Source organism: Zalophus californianus, chromosome 1 (assembly GCF_009762305.2).
Source record: "Zalophus californianus isolate mZalCal1 chromosome 1, mZalCal1.pri.v2, whole genome shotgun sequence".
NCBI lineage: Eukaryota > Metazoa > Chordata > Mammalia > Carnivora > Otariidae > Zalophus > Zalophus californianus.
This window is the reverse complement of record NC_045595.1, coordinates 174020493-174035686: the sequence shown is the minus strand read 5'-3', so window position 1 is coordinate 174035686 and position 15194 is coordinate 174020493. Positions and strand designations below refer to the sequence as shown.

Genomic DNA, 15194 nt, shown 5'->3' with positions numbered 1-15194 from the left:
CCTGTTTATTTACCTAGAAAGTGTTCCTTTTACTCTCTTAGCTACAATAGAGATTAACCTATACTCTGATTAAGGTATGAATTATATTATCTGCCCTATGTACTCCCATACTCTTGCTTTAACAATTTATAACCTAATTTTAAAAAAACTAAAATTAGATACTCTGGACAGATAGAGACTTTTCCAGTAGAAAAAGTAAACAACTTTTGCAGTTGTATCAATAGCACTGGAATCAACATAATCCCCAATTTCTTTTTTAGTTGAAGTATAGTTAACATATAATAGTTTCAGGTGTGCAACGTAGTGTTTCAACAATTATATATACATTACAAAATGCTCACCCTGGTAGGTGTAGTTACCATCTGTCACCGTACAGTTACTACAATATTATTGACTCATTACTATGCTGTACTTTTCTTTCCCATGACTTATTTTATAGCTGGAATTTTTAACCTCTTTATCCCTTGTACCTATTTCACAATCCTCCCACCCCGTTTCCAGCAGTAAGCCCAAATTTCAAGTTCAACACCCACCATTTTTCATAAATAATACAAGGCACTATTTGTTGATTACTTCTGGAAAAGATTGAGCTGAAGCTTTCCTTTTTTATGGTTGAATCTTCTAATACTTAAAACTGGGATAACTCTGGAGATCCAAGGCTAAAATTTCCTCCCAGGATAATAACAATTCTCTTTGTGTTAGCACATTTGAACCCTTGGAATATGCCACTTTCTCATTACATACTGTCTGTTTTTCTGTGGAGTTATATGACCTAACTTTGGGCCAAACATTGTGAATTAGATGATTTGCAACAAAAGTAATATAGAGGAGTTTCACTCAGGGAAGAAAACATAATATCTCTGATAGGATCTTACTAGGTGTTATGAACATTTCAATAAAAAAGATTTTTTGACCCAGAGATTTTTGCACCTATGATGGCCTCCCAGGACCCTCTGAAATCACATACACAATCCTGAGTGCATGTGCATTTTTCCTTGGGAGCAGATCCTAACTCTCATCAAATTCCTAAAGGATTTCATGACCAAAAAGGTTAAAAACCATGGCAGTGAGTTTCCATATTAGGAGAAACAATAACCAGGGTTTTATTATTACTTTTCCAATAGAAGATTTTTGTCTCCAACCTTTATATGCCTACTTGAGTCACCTTTTTTCTAGACAGTATTTTAGGAAAACATTAGTTTGCAAATTTCTTTGAGTCATATTCTTTACTATAAGTGCTTAGAAGTTAACTAAGGTTATGAATTATCCTAATAGTGTCATTAGAATTTGAGGAAAATGCACTTATACCAAGTTAGACCTTTAAATAATAAATAGAATCTGGGTCCCTTTTAGATTGCTAGAAACTTATGAGTGTGCAAATATGGACTCCCTATGTCATTTAATCCCTTAGTCCTTAGATACAGTGGTATGTCCTTTAACTTACTATTTTTACCATCTGAAAACTCTACTCACTGTATGTATAGGGCCCATTGGCTTAAGATTTCTCTTCTTGCGGTGGAACCTTACCAAGCTGTCATCTTCATCAACCTTATTTAGTTATGTTGTTGAGTCACCGCAGAACTTCCTTACTGAAGTCTTCCTTTTGTCTCTACTGGTATCAACTTCAATCTTAGCAGCTGTATTTCATAGTGAAGCTTCTCAGCTGGTTGACTTCCTAGGTAATTTATGCATAAGGAACCTTCAGAAGTTGCCATCCTTCCCTTCCCCACCCGAACATACTTTATATAAAAACAATACAACAGAGAGAAACCTGTTGGTAGTGTTGTTAGCAAGATGTTTTCTGGGGACCATCTGCATCAGCATCAGCCCAGACCTTTTAAATTTTTGAGGGTGGGGCCAGGAAATGCTTCTGGCTTTTTTCCACAGGTTCTCCAATCATTCTGATGCACAACAAAAGTTGAGAATGACTGGTATAGGGGAAAGCATGGGCTTTGGAGTAAAGACAGGCCTTGGGCAGCTTACTTGCTCTTTCTGAGCTTCCACGTCTGCACTTGTAAATAAGGATTTTAGTATCTGTGTTGTCATGTGAATTTCAAATGATGCATTTAAAGCAGCTAGTGCAGTGCTTTATTAGTGTTCTGTAAATGTAATGATGGATATGAATGGGTATTGTTGATGATATGTTGTGCCTGGTTGGAGATGGTTTAGGAGAGCAAGTTTTAAAGTGTCTCATCATATGAATTCAGGCTACATGAAGCTTTTGACTACAGAAAATGACATAATTTAGTAGGTGAGAATATGAGCCCAAGTAATCATAGTAATTTTACCAGTAGATTTCCTAATGTTATACCTCTAATGCTTAGTAATTTTTTCTCTTTAAGGTAGTGATTTTAACGAAAAAAATTACCGTTAGTGCCTATTGAGTGTGTAAATAAAATACATACAAAATGTTCAACTAATTAAGAATCCTTTTGTTTTTGTTGCTTAGGTTAGAGTTTTTTTTTTTAAGATTTTATTTATTTGAGGTAGAGAAGGAGAGAGAGCATGAGCAGAGACAGAGGGAGAGGGAGAAACAGACTCACTGCTGAGCAGAGAGCGTGACATGGGGCTCGATTCCAGGACCCTGAGATCATGCCCTGAGTTGAAGGCAGACCCTTTAACCGACTGAGCCACCCAGGCACCCCTCTTTTTTTTTTTTAAGATTTGATTTTTAAGTAATTTCTACACCTAACATAAAGCTTGAACTCACAACCCCAAGATCAAGAGTCACATGCTCCACAGATTGAGCCAGCCAACTGGGTGCCCCAGGGTGATTCTAGTTGATTTTAAAATATAACAATGAAAATTATATGTGATACATGTGATGTACTACTTTGCTAGAATCTTTCTGTGCTTAAGTCTTGCTTTAAAAGCACTATGTGCAGATATAAATACTAATAGAAAATTACTATTTTACAAATCCATTTGGACATAATTATGCTAGTGAGTAGTAAATAATACTTAATTTTCTCAGATTCCATGATAAACAATTTAGGAACAATTATAAACAAGTGTCAGTAAGGTACTAGATTAAAGGTTATAGCGCAACTTGAGAAAACCAGAAGAAATCACCACCTGATTAGGTGGAGAGTTTATCATTGGTTTTAAATTTATCTTTTTTATAAAGTTCTTTAAACATTTGGAGCTGATATGTGAAACATCTTTTTCTCTAGTAATACTTGATAATTGACAGAGTAGAAAACTCTTCAATTTCTTTATATTTTATAATTTAAAATTTATTTTATAGTGTTAGGATGTATGTATATGTGTATTCCAGTTCTCCCTTAATTCCATTGTGCTTTCAGTTAATAATAGTGCCTCAGTTCTTTAGGAAGTAGAAACTACCACAAAATAATTCTCTCATTTAGGACCACCAAATTTGCTCAGCTCTCTCTGTGTGCTTTTATTCCTGAATGTTGCCTTCTCTACGATTACTTGGAAAAAGTGCTTCAGGTCCTGTCCAAGGCCAGGTTCTCCATTTGTACTACAGATTCCACCCCTTTCTAGTTTTGCATATAATCCCTTCCCTTTCTTATGTCGACAGTTTGGCTCTCTGGATCATTTGCATTAGCAGGATGTACTCTTCTGTTTCTTAACTTTAAGTATTATGGAATCCTTTGACTCTGCATTCCTCTTCAGCAGTTAATTCCTTTTTATAATCCTCTATTCACACAGCTGGAAAGAATAGAAGAATAGTCTATAGTGGCTGCTATACTTACTCATATCGCATTCTTTCTTCAACATATTCCACTTGTGCTTCTGTCCCTACAATGTATCCTTAAAACTGCTCATGTTGGAGTCAACAAATTATCTCCACATTGCCAAACCCGCTGTCAGTGTGCTGTTCTTATTTACCTCAAGTTGACTTTTTCCTCAACTTTGTTCTTTTAACACTACATTGTAGCACACTTTTTTGGTTTTCCTTCTGCTTCTTTGATGGTTTCTTCTCAATCTCCTTTATGAACTCTTCTGCTTTATTAACTTTTCTACCCCAGGCTCTTTTCTGGCCATCTGTTTTTTTTACATCCACAAACTTTTCAGGTGATTTCATTCTAAATACTTACCTTAAATACTGTTTACTCAAATGATCCAAATCTATAGTTCTAGCCCTTCCCTCTTCCAAGAGCTCCTGGTGATATAGCTAATATCTAGGAAACCTCTACTTAGGCATTTTATAGTAATCTCAGCTTCTCTTGGCCAAAAGAGAATTCTAGATTTCCTTTTCACCCCCAATTCTGAAACCCTTATCTCTTTTTCCCTGATGACATCAGCATCCAATCAGTATCCTGTAGATTCTAGCTCTTAAATCTATCACAAGTTAGTCTAATTTTTTTTTCATCATTACTTATATAGTAAATAGTTAAGAACTGGTTCTGGAATCTGACTGCCTTGGTTCAAATTCTGATTCTTACAGTTTCTGTGACCTGGGGCAGGTTACTTAACCTTGCTCTACCTCAGTGTTTTGTTGGTAAAAATGTAAAATTATTAGAACAATGGTGAGACGTAGTACATAGTAGAATGGTTTTTCTCAAATATAAATTATATAACATTATTTTCAGGCCAAAATAGTCTTGAGGGCCTTGCATTGATTACATTTGCTGTAAACTTCAGACTTACATGGCTTACAAATCCTTAAAGCTAGCCCCTACTGACCTTTCTTAACTTTATTTCTTACCTCATTACTCTTTTCTTACTATGATACAGGTGTATTGCTTGTTTTTCTTTAAACAGAGTAAATTATATCATCCTCGGAATCTTTGTAACTGTTTGTTTTCTATGCTTGGGATATACCCTCTCTCGTCCTCATCATTTAATACTACCTTTCAGAGAGGCCTTCACTGACCACCCAACCAAAAGAAGCCACTCCAGTCATCTGTGTCTCAACATCTTATTTTAAGTTTCTGCCAAGAACTTAACATTACCTAATATTTATATTTGTGTGTTACCTGCTTTCTCCACTAAAATGTGAATTCCAAATCTCTATACCTGTGTGAGTTCACACTGTATCCCTAGCCCATAGTGTAGTGCTCAGCTTCATGGTAAAGTGATGGAGAAACTTTCAAGAATGTAATTGCCTTTATTTTTTATTTTATTTGTCAAATTTAATGATCTGTAATACAGTGTCCTGAATGGAGCCAAGCTCAGGAAAACAGTGCCTTACTTTCTTCGGCCTTAAACTAGATTCAGCTCCCAGTTACCAACTAGATTCTTCATCGAGTACATAATTGGATTTTCTCAGGATATGTTGACCACTGAGTTAACGGACCTATCTGGGCATAAAAGATTTGATTTTGCTTTAATATAGCACTCTTTGGGGGCACCTGGGTGGCTCAGTCATTAAGGGTCTGCCTTCGGCTCAGGTCATAATCCTGGGTTCCTGGGATCGAGCCCCGCATCGGGCTCTCTGCTCAGTGGGGAGCCTGCTTCTCCCTCTCCCACTCCCCCTGCTTGTGTTCCCTCTCTCGCTGTGTCTCTCTCTGTCAAATAAATAAATAAATAAAATCTTTAAAAAAAAATCTATATAGCACTCTTTGAGTTCTTGTTATATACACTTCTTAACTACTGAAATGCTCTCAAATGAGCCAAAAGGATTGTTTAAGCAGTTGTCACTTACTGACACTCATCTTGTTAAGGCATTGAAAGTTAACAAAAATATATAATAGAACTTGGTACCTGAACAGAAATCTAAAATCACTGATCTCATTTCTGGTAGTTAACCTGTGAGTTTAAAGTTAACTATACTGTTTTTAGTTTAATAAGTGAAGACTTTTTTTTGTCAGTGACTTTAGAAGTTTCTGTCGTTCTAGTAGGTAAAAGCTAAAGAGGAAAATCATGACTTAATGGTGATGAAAGGTATGTGAATGGATCTATAAAATGAAAAAAGACGCTGAAACGTGGGACATCTTCATTCTAAAGCTGGAAAAATGTCTAAAATAGCTTCTTTATTTTGAGCTACAGCATGGACAACACCAACAACACAGTACCTTACAAGGATTTCTTTTTTTGTATTTTACAGCTAGTCCAAATTTCTCCTTAGTAGTGTTAACATATTCTTTTGTACTGTTCACTATCATTTCAATATTGTTGATGCTTTCTCCTTGTTCCTCTACTAAAAGAGATATCTCAATGAAAAGGTCCCTTAAATCCTTCATTTGGTTCTCCAAATTAACAAGTTCCTTGTGTCTCTGTTCTATCTCTGAGAGTTGTGCTTTAGTGATAGTGATTTCTGTAAGTAAGCTTTCATTAAAAACTTCCCATTTTCCTTGATAAAGCATATCATTTACTTCTTCTTCAAGCATTTCTTTTCCAGCAACTTCAAGTTGACGGAAAATAAATGTCTTGCACTTCTCTTGCTTTGCTGCTATTGTGTCGTTGTATGTAAACATAGTTTGCTGAAATTGGCGGAACATCGCAGCATGCTGAGATTTAAGTATCCTTGTCACCACTGAGGATGGACCATTTTCAGCCCCTGACTTTCTAACTTCTTTTACTAAATCATCCAAACCTCTATTAATGTGTTCTGCTTGGATTTTTATCTCCTTTGTAATGCTAGGCTCTCTCTTAAGTAGACTAAACCTTCTCATTGAAGCCACCAGACTTCTCTGTTGTTGCCCAAATTTTTGAACATCATCTGTCAAATTGTTAATACTGTCCTGTAATTTTTGGATCTCATGTAGGTGTCTCTCAGCTACAGGCTCTTTTTCGTAAATAACAGCTTGCTGCAAAGACACCCCTTGTTCTTCTGCTTCTGTAGTCGACACATGCTTGTCTCTAGAAAGTTCTATTTCCTTTGTTCGTTGCTTTAATTCTTGAAGTCGGTCTTTCATCTTCCCTTTCCTCTTAAGAAGCAAAAATGATTGTGTTGAACAAATAAAAGTTTGGCATTTTCTGTCAGTAGCAATTGGTTTCACAGAGCTGTGTGTGTCTTCCAGGAAAAATCCTCCTAGTTTTCTGAAAAGAGGTTGAAAAATTAGAAAAATCATTAAGAATTTCCTCATAAACATAAACTGAATAGGAAAAGTAATATAAAATAATTTATAAGTTACTGTGCATCTTGTGGGCCTATTATGAGTCCTGTTCAGTTGAGTGAAGTAGCTGAGAGAGCAGTGATAAAGATACAGTTACCCCCCGGATAAATACTTCAGTGTCATGATACTGTCACATAGTAGATTTTTGTGCATATAGAGGATATATCTTTAAATGGAAGATTTGGCCATATCTTCAAGTTTTAGAAGTAAAAGGGCACTCTGAAAATGCCCTTACTACTAAAGATACTGTTCCCAGTTAATTTGACCTATGTCATCTTAAACTCATTTTGCTAAATATGCATAATTCAGTTAAAAACAGGATAGTGACAGGGCGGATTCCATTTGAGCAGTTGAAATAATATAGATAATATTGAATTTATTTTAAAAATTCTGAGGCTTCTAGATGGATTAACATTATTTGACATAGTTTTGTGTTTTTTTTATCCATTACATACATATGAAAACATATTCCTGGTAGCATTCCTTTGCAAAGATATCCAGACTTAGAACAAAATTTATGTCCATTCATTTTAAGTGCTATTTTTTTCAAACATGAGGGTATATATATAAAGTCTTGTTTGGTGGTGCTGATAATATTGACATCATATCCTGTGTTGGTCATTATCCACAGGATTAACTTTGGTGTACATAATTTATAAATAGTGATTTGAGTAAGTGAAAATGCAAACTGTTGCAGCCACTTTTGGGAAAACAGTATGGAGGTTCCTCAAAAAGTTAAAAATAGAGCTACCCTAGGACCCAGCAATTGCACTACTAGGTATTTACCCAAAGAATACAAAAGTACTAATTCAAAGGGATAGATGGACCCCAGTGTTTATAGCAGCAGTGTCTACTTCCAAATTATGGAAACAGCCAAAGTGTCCATGGACTGATGAATGGGTAAGGAAGAGGTGGTATGTATATACAATGGAATGTTACTCAGCTATAAAAAAAAAAAAGAAATCTTGCCATTTGCAATGACATGGATGGAGCTAGAGTGTATTATAGAGTGTATTATACTAAGCAAAATAAATAGAAAGACAAGTACTGTATGATTTCACTCATGTGGAATTTAAGAAACAAAACAAATGAGTAAAGGGGGGGAAAAGAGAGAGAGAGAGAGGGAGAGGCAAACCAAGCAACGGACTCTTAACTATAGAGAAGAAACTGATGGTGGCTAGAGGGGAGGTGGGTGGGGGATGGTTAAATAGGTGGTGGGGATGAAGGAGTGCACTTGCTATGAGAACTGGGTGTTGTATGGAAGTGTTGAATCACTATACTGTACACCTGAATCTAACTTAACTGCATGTTAACTAACAGGAATTTAAATGAAAACTTAAAAAATATATTGAAAAAGGCAATCTATGTTCATAAAATATTTTCACAGTACATCTTGATTTTAGAAAAGCATTTAACAATACCTTTCATGATATTTTTGCAATTAAGAAGCTGTTGGGGAGTTACAAATAATGCATTGAACCACACATAATATCAGTATAAGCCAGAGAAAAATCAACCAGTATTACTAATGTTATGTTGTTATGCTATGGGATTTAGTATTTGATATGCTTATGCAAATATTTTGTTGATTTGGATGTTGTCACAGAAGGCATACTTATCAAATACGTTGATGGCACAGAATTTGGAGAGAGCTTCAGAATGTTGAAGTACAGAGTTGGGATTCAAAGATTAAAATAGCATAGAACACTATACTAAAAGTAACAAAATTATGTTTAACCAGGACAGGTGTAAAATATTACAGGTAGTTGTTTAGAAAACACCTTTATATCTCTAAAATGGAAGATCCTGTGTTCATAGCAGTGCTTATGAAAATTATTGGAGATTTCTATCAGAATAATGCTTTCATGAATAGTAGTGTCATGTCTAGATTGACTAAGAAAATGACTCTAGGCTAGATGACTCTAGGCTAGTCAAAGCAAATAGAAGGACTGTGTTAAGTTGTGATGTTTTGAGATAAAAATTCATAAATTGGGAATTTCTAAACTGTCATGGAAGGATAAGATTGGAAGACCATAGTACAGAGAGAATCATTGAAAGGAATGGAAATACTTGTCCTGCAAAAGAGATGTAGGTGATATCTACACCTGTTTTCTGAAATGTGTAGGTCTGTATATATAAGCAGGATTAGACTTATTTGGCATTAATCCAAAAGATTAATCCCTGTAAGTTAACTAATCAATTTCTGCATTTTTCTTATAGGGAAATTGAAAATCAGGAAAGTTAAATATCTTACCCAGAGCTTGTTAGTGGTAGTACTGGTTAAATAATGCCAGATTTCCTGGCTGCTAGACAGTGCTTTTCCCAGTGTAAGATATATAACATAAATTTCCCGGAATATATGTATTACATAAAGCTGGGATCATCTATATGCTCTTTTGTATTCAGTATTTTATTAAATATCTTATGATTATGGGGCGCCTGGGTGGCTCAGTCGTTAAGTGTCTGCCTTCAGCTCGGGTCATGATCCCAGGGTCCTGGGATCGAGTCCCACATCAGGCTCCCTGCTCCTTGGGAGCCTGCTTCTCCCTCTCCCTCTGCCTCTCTCTCCCCCTGTCTCTCATGAATAAATAAATGAATAAAAATTTAAGAAAAATCTTTTGATTATGTTGGTATCGATATTTAAAAACACTCAAAAACATTGGGAAGTGATTATAGAAACTTTTTCTTAGGGGGCAACTTTGTGAAAGCAGAATTACAACCATAATTTACTATATACCTCTGATAAAAACTAACCATCTTTCCAGTGTAGAGGGAGGTTGATGCTAAAGTCAGTTAGCTTAATGATTTACCTTGAATAGCTCCCTACTCTTTGTTTGGTTTAGTATTATATATTACTTCCTTATTTATATGCTCTCTCTGGCATTACCTTATTGATGCTGAAAATAAATTCCTCCCCAAAGTGTTTAAGATGTCATGTTACTTTTGATATAGCCATAAACTTTTTCCTTTTTTAAATTGGCTTTTTAAATATGATTTTTATTTTACTCAAATTAACACATATAGGCAGTTTAAGGAGTCAAATCACTTCAAGGCGTGTAAAGATAAAACTGCTGATATCTGCCTGCCCCAGCACACCTCATTTCCAGTTCCCCATTCCCAAATGCAGTAATTTTCAACTCCTTAGCTGTATGTTCCTCTTAAACTGTCTGTTTCTAAGTAATTTGCCTATGTAGGTGTTTTTGCTTTTTCAGTTTTAGATATTATATTGAATCTCTGCTAAGAAAGATGTGGATTTAACTTTCTCTTAAACCCTGAGCCTTCCCTCAATTTTTCCCTCTCAATGTAGTTATATCATAATTTTTGGTTAGTCACTATTCTGTGTTTATATTATTATAACTACACATTTTTCTAGTTCAAATATTATGTATGCCAGAGTCACATAGGTACTGTGGTCGTGTTTCCTTTCTCACATAATTTTTTCCATTATTTCTAGGCCTTTTCAGTGGATAGAGCTAGGAAATGTGTATTTTCACTTTAAGAAAGTTTTTCATTGAAATATTTGCACATATACAGAAAATGCCCAAAATAAAAATGTATGGTTTGGTAAAATTTCACACGTCCATGTAACCACCACACAGATCAAGAACATGTAACTTTTAAAATTTCTCTTGAAGATACTAATTACCTAAGTTTTTCAATTGCCTCATTTTGTGCATGTGCATTACTATTTCAATCTAAAACTCTTCAACTGAACTGAAGGTATCCTCTCAATATATTCAAATACAGTAGGTATTCTTTTTCTTTTATTTCCTTTTATTATTGTTATCTTTTGAGGCTTCTTCCCTGGAACCCTCTAGTATGACCTGATTTACCACACAGCAGTTGTGTTTAGATATTTTTCTCCTCTCTTGTGTGTTATCTCTTCCTGATTCCTAGTTCCTCATCTCTTGGTTTATCCCCTTGATTTGGGGGCATACCCATAGTTTTTTTTTTCAAAACACAAATGTAGTGATAACTTGTATTTCTGAAAGTGTTTTTATTCTATCCTTAACACCTGAATGGTATATTTTCTGCAGATATAATTCTTTTTTTTTAAGATTTTATTTATTTATTTGAGAGAGAGAGAATGAGAGAGAGAGAGAGCACATGAGAGGGGGGAGGGTCAGAGGGAGAAGCAGACTCCCCACCGAGCAGGGAGCCCGATGTGGGACTCGATCCCAGGACTCCAGGATCATGACCTGAGCCGAAGGCAGTCGCTTAACCAACTGAGCCACCCAGGCGCCCTGTAGATATAATTCTTATTTGGAAATTATAGTCCCATAGAATTTTGAAAACCTTGCTGCATTTTTATCTAACATCCTTTGTTGCCCTTAAGAAATCTGCTGTCAAATTCCGGGTATTTTATCTAGGATCTTTTATTTTCTTTCTTCCTTTCATGAAAGCCTTGGCATTTTCTTTTAATTCCTGGTGTTCAGAAATTTCACAATAACATGACCTGGAGTACATCTTTTTGCATTAATTTGCTGGAAATTTAGTGGCTTTTTTTTTTTAATTTAATTTATTTATTTGAGAGAGAGAGAGAATGAGAGATAGAAAGCACGAGAGGGAAGAGAGTCAGAGGGAGAAGCAGACTCCCCGCTGAGCAGGGAGCCCGATGTGGGACTTGATCCCGGGACTCCAGGATCATGACCTGAGCCGAAGGCAGTCGCTTAACCAACTGAGCCACCCAGGCGCCCTGCAGATATAATTCTTATTTGGAAATTATAGTCCCATAGAATTTTGAAAACCTTGCTGCATTTTTATCTAACATCCTTTGTTGCCCTTAAGAAATCTGCTGTCAAATTCCGGGTATTTTATCTAGGGTCTTTTATTTTCTTTCTTCCTGTCATGAAAACCTTGGCATTTTCTTTTTATTCCTGGTGTTCAGAAATTTCACAATAACATGACCTGGAGTACATCTTTTTGCATTAATTTGCTGGAAATTTAGTGGCTCTTTTCAAGCTAGAAATTCATGTATTTAGGATTTTGGGGGGAGGGTCCTAATTTTTTAAAAACATCATCTCTTCCATTTTCTTTGTATTCTTTTCTTTGGAATTCCCCTTATATGGATGTTGACTTTCTTAGCTATTCCTCTTTCTTAGTGTCTGAAAGGTAAAGTGACTTGCCAGAGGCCACACTACTAAAAAGTAGCAGAGCCTAATGTCAGATATAAGCTTACCTGATTGCAGATCTGTTCTTTTTCCCCATTCCATAGTGAATAGAGGTAGATTATCCTAGTGAAATATACTACAAATAAAGTTGATCTGTATCAAATATTGTGTTATTAGTATAAATACTATAATAAATTAGTATAAATTACTATAAATACTAAAAAATGTTCTTGTAGGAAGTAATACAGCCATATTGGTGCTAAAATAATTATATTGTTTGCAGCTTTATTATAACCTTTAATATAATTAGGCCCAATTAAGCACTTTACTGTTTAGAAGAGGAAAAAGAATTGGTTCTGATCTCATATACCTATGTTACAGAAAGTCTCTTAAGAAATTTTGAATCCTATCCTTGGTACCATGTAGAGATGAGGATTCTTATATTTTGTTTTGGCTTGTAGTAATAGGCTGAAATAAGATAGATAGAAGTGAGCTATACTTCATTTCTATATATGTACACTGATTTCTGTTTTCTACTAACCTGTTAGTATTAATTCTTACAGCTACAATGTCTATACTTTGCGAGACATAGCTATGCTGTTTTTGCACTTAAAAAAAAACGAAATAAAACTGACTTGTGTTCTTGATAATATGTGGGGAAAAAAGCAGTGACAGTATTAGAAACTCAGATGAGAAATGGAAGGGGGGGACCCAAAACAAAACCAATTCTGATTTTTTTTATTCATGATAATTAAGTCCTATTTAATGCTTCTCTGTATGGCTAAGTAGCTTTTGGTAATGTTTAAATTTCACAGTTCTCAAGAACTACAATGTCCCCAACTTTGTCCTTGGTTGCATGGTTTAGAAGAAATCCTGAAAACAACCTCCTCTAATATTTTTATGGCTGGATAGATCTTTTTTTTTTAACTAGAAATAAATGATCAATGCCATCAAAAGCCTTTTTCTCAAGCATCATAGTTTGAAAAAATTGTTAAGGAATAGGATATTTCAAATTGATATTGTAACACAGTGTGCCTTTGCAAAGTGCTCTTGGGAAGGTAAATTTTACTGTCACCAATTTTGGAAACCAACATATTTGACTCTTGCCCTTGTAAAGGTTGTCTTTCTTACTTCAAATATAATGATGCAGTTTTAAATTTTGTCTTTTTTTTAAGATTATATCAAACACTTCTATATGTTTGTATAAGAGGGAGGAATATCTGTATATCTTGAGTGAAAGTCATAGGTGATTATCTTTACAGAGTTAACTAATTCAGAATGTTCCTTAAATCCTTGTTAGTCTCTCCAAAAAGTGACTTAATGTAGGTACTCAGTGCACTTACATGTTATATATAAATTGCATTTTCTAGTAGTTGCATGCTCATAACTACATGCATAACTATTTCCAGTTTAACTGCTTAATCTTACAGCTTCATAAAATGGAATATTAGGCAAAGTGAGATATCTAAGCACATTAGAATTTGAAAGTTGAAGAGATAGAGTTCATGAAGCCATAAAGTATAATAGCTTAGCTGCATGAAATTGATGAGACCATCATTGTATGTTATCTTTTCTGTACGTTAAATTTATTTTTCTTAGTGTTGGAAAAGTTCTATCCAAATATGAACCATCTTTCAGCCTTTTTAGCTTACTGTATTGCTATACGGTTTTGAATTGTACTATTTATAACTGACTTATCTTTGAGCTTAAACATGGTATTTGCAAAAAGAAAGTTAGAAGACTAATTTATAAATATTGTAATCAACTTTGACAGTTTGTTCTAGGAAATAGAAAAGTAAACCTTGTATGACTCAAAAGTTTGTCCACCCTATTACAAACAGGGGACATTCCCAGAAACAGAAATATGAATAAAAATTACCTAATGCTTTAAGAAATATCCTCTGGGATAGATAGTGACAGATTTATAGTTTTTTTTTTCAGTAAGATATTTCTTTCTATAGTTCCTATTAAATACAATATTTTAATAAATGTAACCAGTTTTTATACAACATAAAATGGAGTATTCTCTTGCTTTTATGAATGCAGACAACTTGCAGTATTTTCCTAGTTCAAGGTGAAAGCAGCTGTTACTGGAAAATTCACCTCCTTGGCTACTTAAATATGGAAAACTAAAAAAATATATATTTATAGGTAAATTGCATATATTCTCTCAAAGCTTAAATTATCTGATACTTTTTGTAATGCAGTCTTTCAGTGCTTTTTTCATTCTACCTATTTGTTGTAAATAAGTTGTTAAGTTAACTTGCTTAATGTAACAAGACCATTTTTGTTTAAATATTTAAGAACTGTATAATTTTGAACTCTCACTTATCTGATTAAGCTGTATGTACATGACATGATTTTTATATTAAATTTGAAACTACATAGCCATAGAGATAATATGTTGTAGGTATATCATAGCCAATTTTCAAGTCCACCCTTAGTACATTTTTAAAAGTCATTATTATTTTGATTGAAAATGAGTTACTTAAGTTCTAACATTGTAGGAATTACAAAGTAACTTTGAAGAAATATCAAAAAATAAAATAAGTTTGGTTAAGCTTCTTTATATTGGTTAAGTTTGAAAGTATTAGACCTACCTATATTATGTGTTGCATTTAAATAATGCTGACTTAATTTTTTTAAGTGTCAAATCAATATATTTATATTGAATTTTATAATTTAAGTACTTCTAATATACTAAAACATTAAAACTGAGTATTTTGATATTTTTATTGTAGTCCTTTTATAACAAAATTATTTTCTAATTTCTTCCTGTTTAAAACAACAATGAAGAAATCAAGACCTTATAGAAAATTACCTTAACTTAAAAAAAAAAAATACATGTGTGTCAAATTTAGGCATAAGCTTCTTTTCACAGTTAAATGTAAAAGTGTTCTCTAAAGCAAGCACAGTATGACTAATTTATAGTCTGTCTACAAAAGAAAGAATTTTATTTATTTTTAGAGGATCTGACTTTCGCCTGTTTCCAAAATAAGAAGTTATATTTTAAAGGAATTAAAAGAAAAAATTTGATTTTTATTACAGTGCCTTA

At 34.1% G+C, this 15194-nt stretch overlaps 2 protein-coding genes across 5 annotated transcripts in view; one reads left to right on the top strand and one right to left on the bottom strand.

Moving 5' to 3' along the window:
• Positions 1-15194, top strand: part of ARL13B (ADP ribosylation factor like GTPase 13B) — a 67119-nt gene that overhangs the window by 26212 nt on the left and 25713 nt on the right. The gene's annotated exons all lie outside the window — the stretch shown is intronic.
• On the bottom strand, positions 2624-7793 carry STX19 (syntaxin 19). The gene has a single exon (XM_027582659.2). It carries the CDS (start codon positions 7002-7004, stop codon positions 5943-5945), a length of 1062 nt encoding a protein of 353 aa, XP_027438460.1. The 5' UTR covers positions 7005-7793; the 3' UTR covers positions 2624-5942.

Coding starts and splice junctions, on each gene's coding strand:
- STX19 (XM_027582659.2), bottom strand. CDS start 7,004: ATGTTTATGAGGAAATTCTTAATGATTTTTCTAATTTTTCAACCTCTT.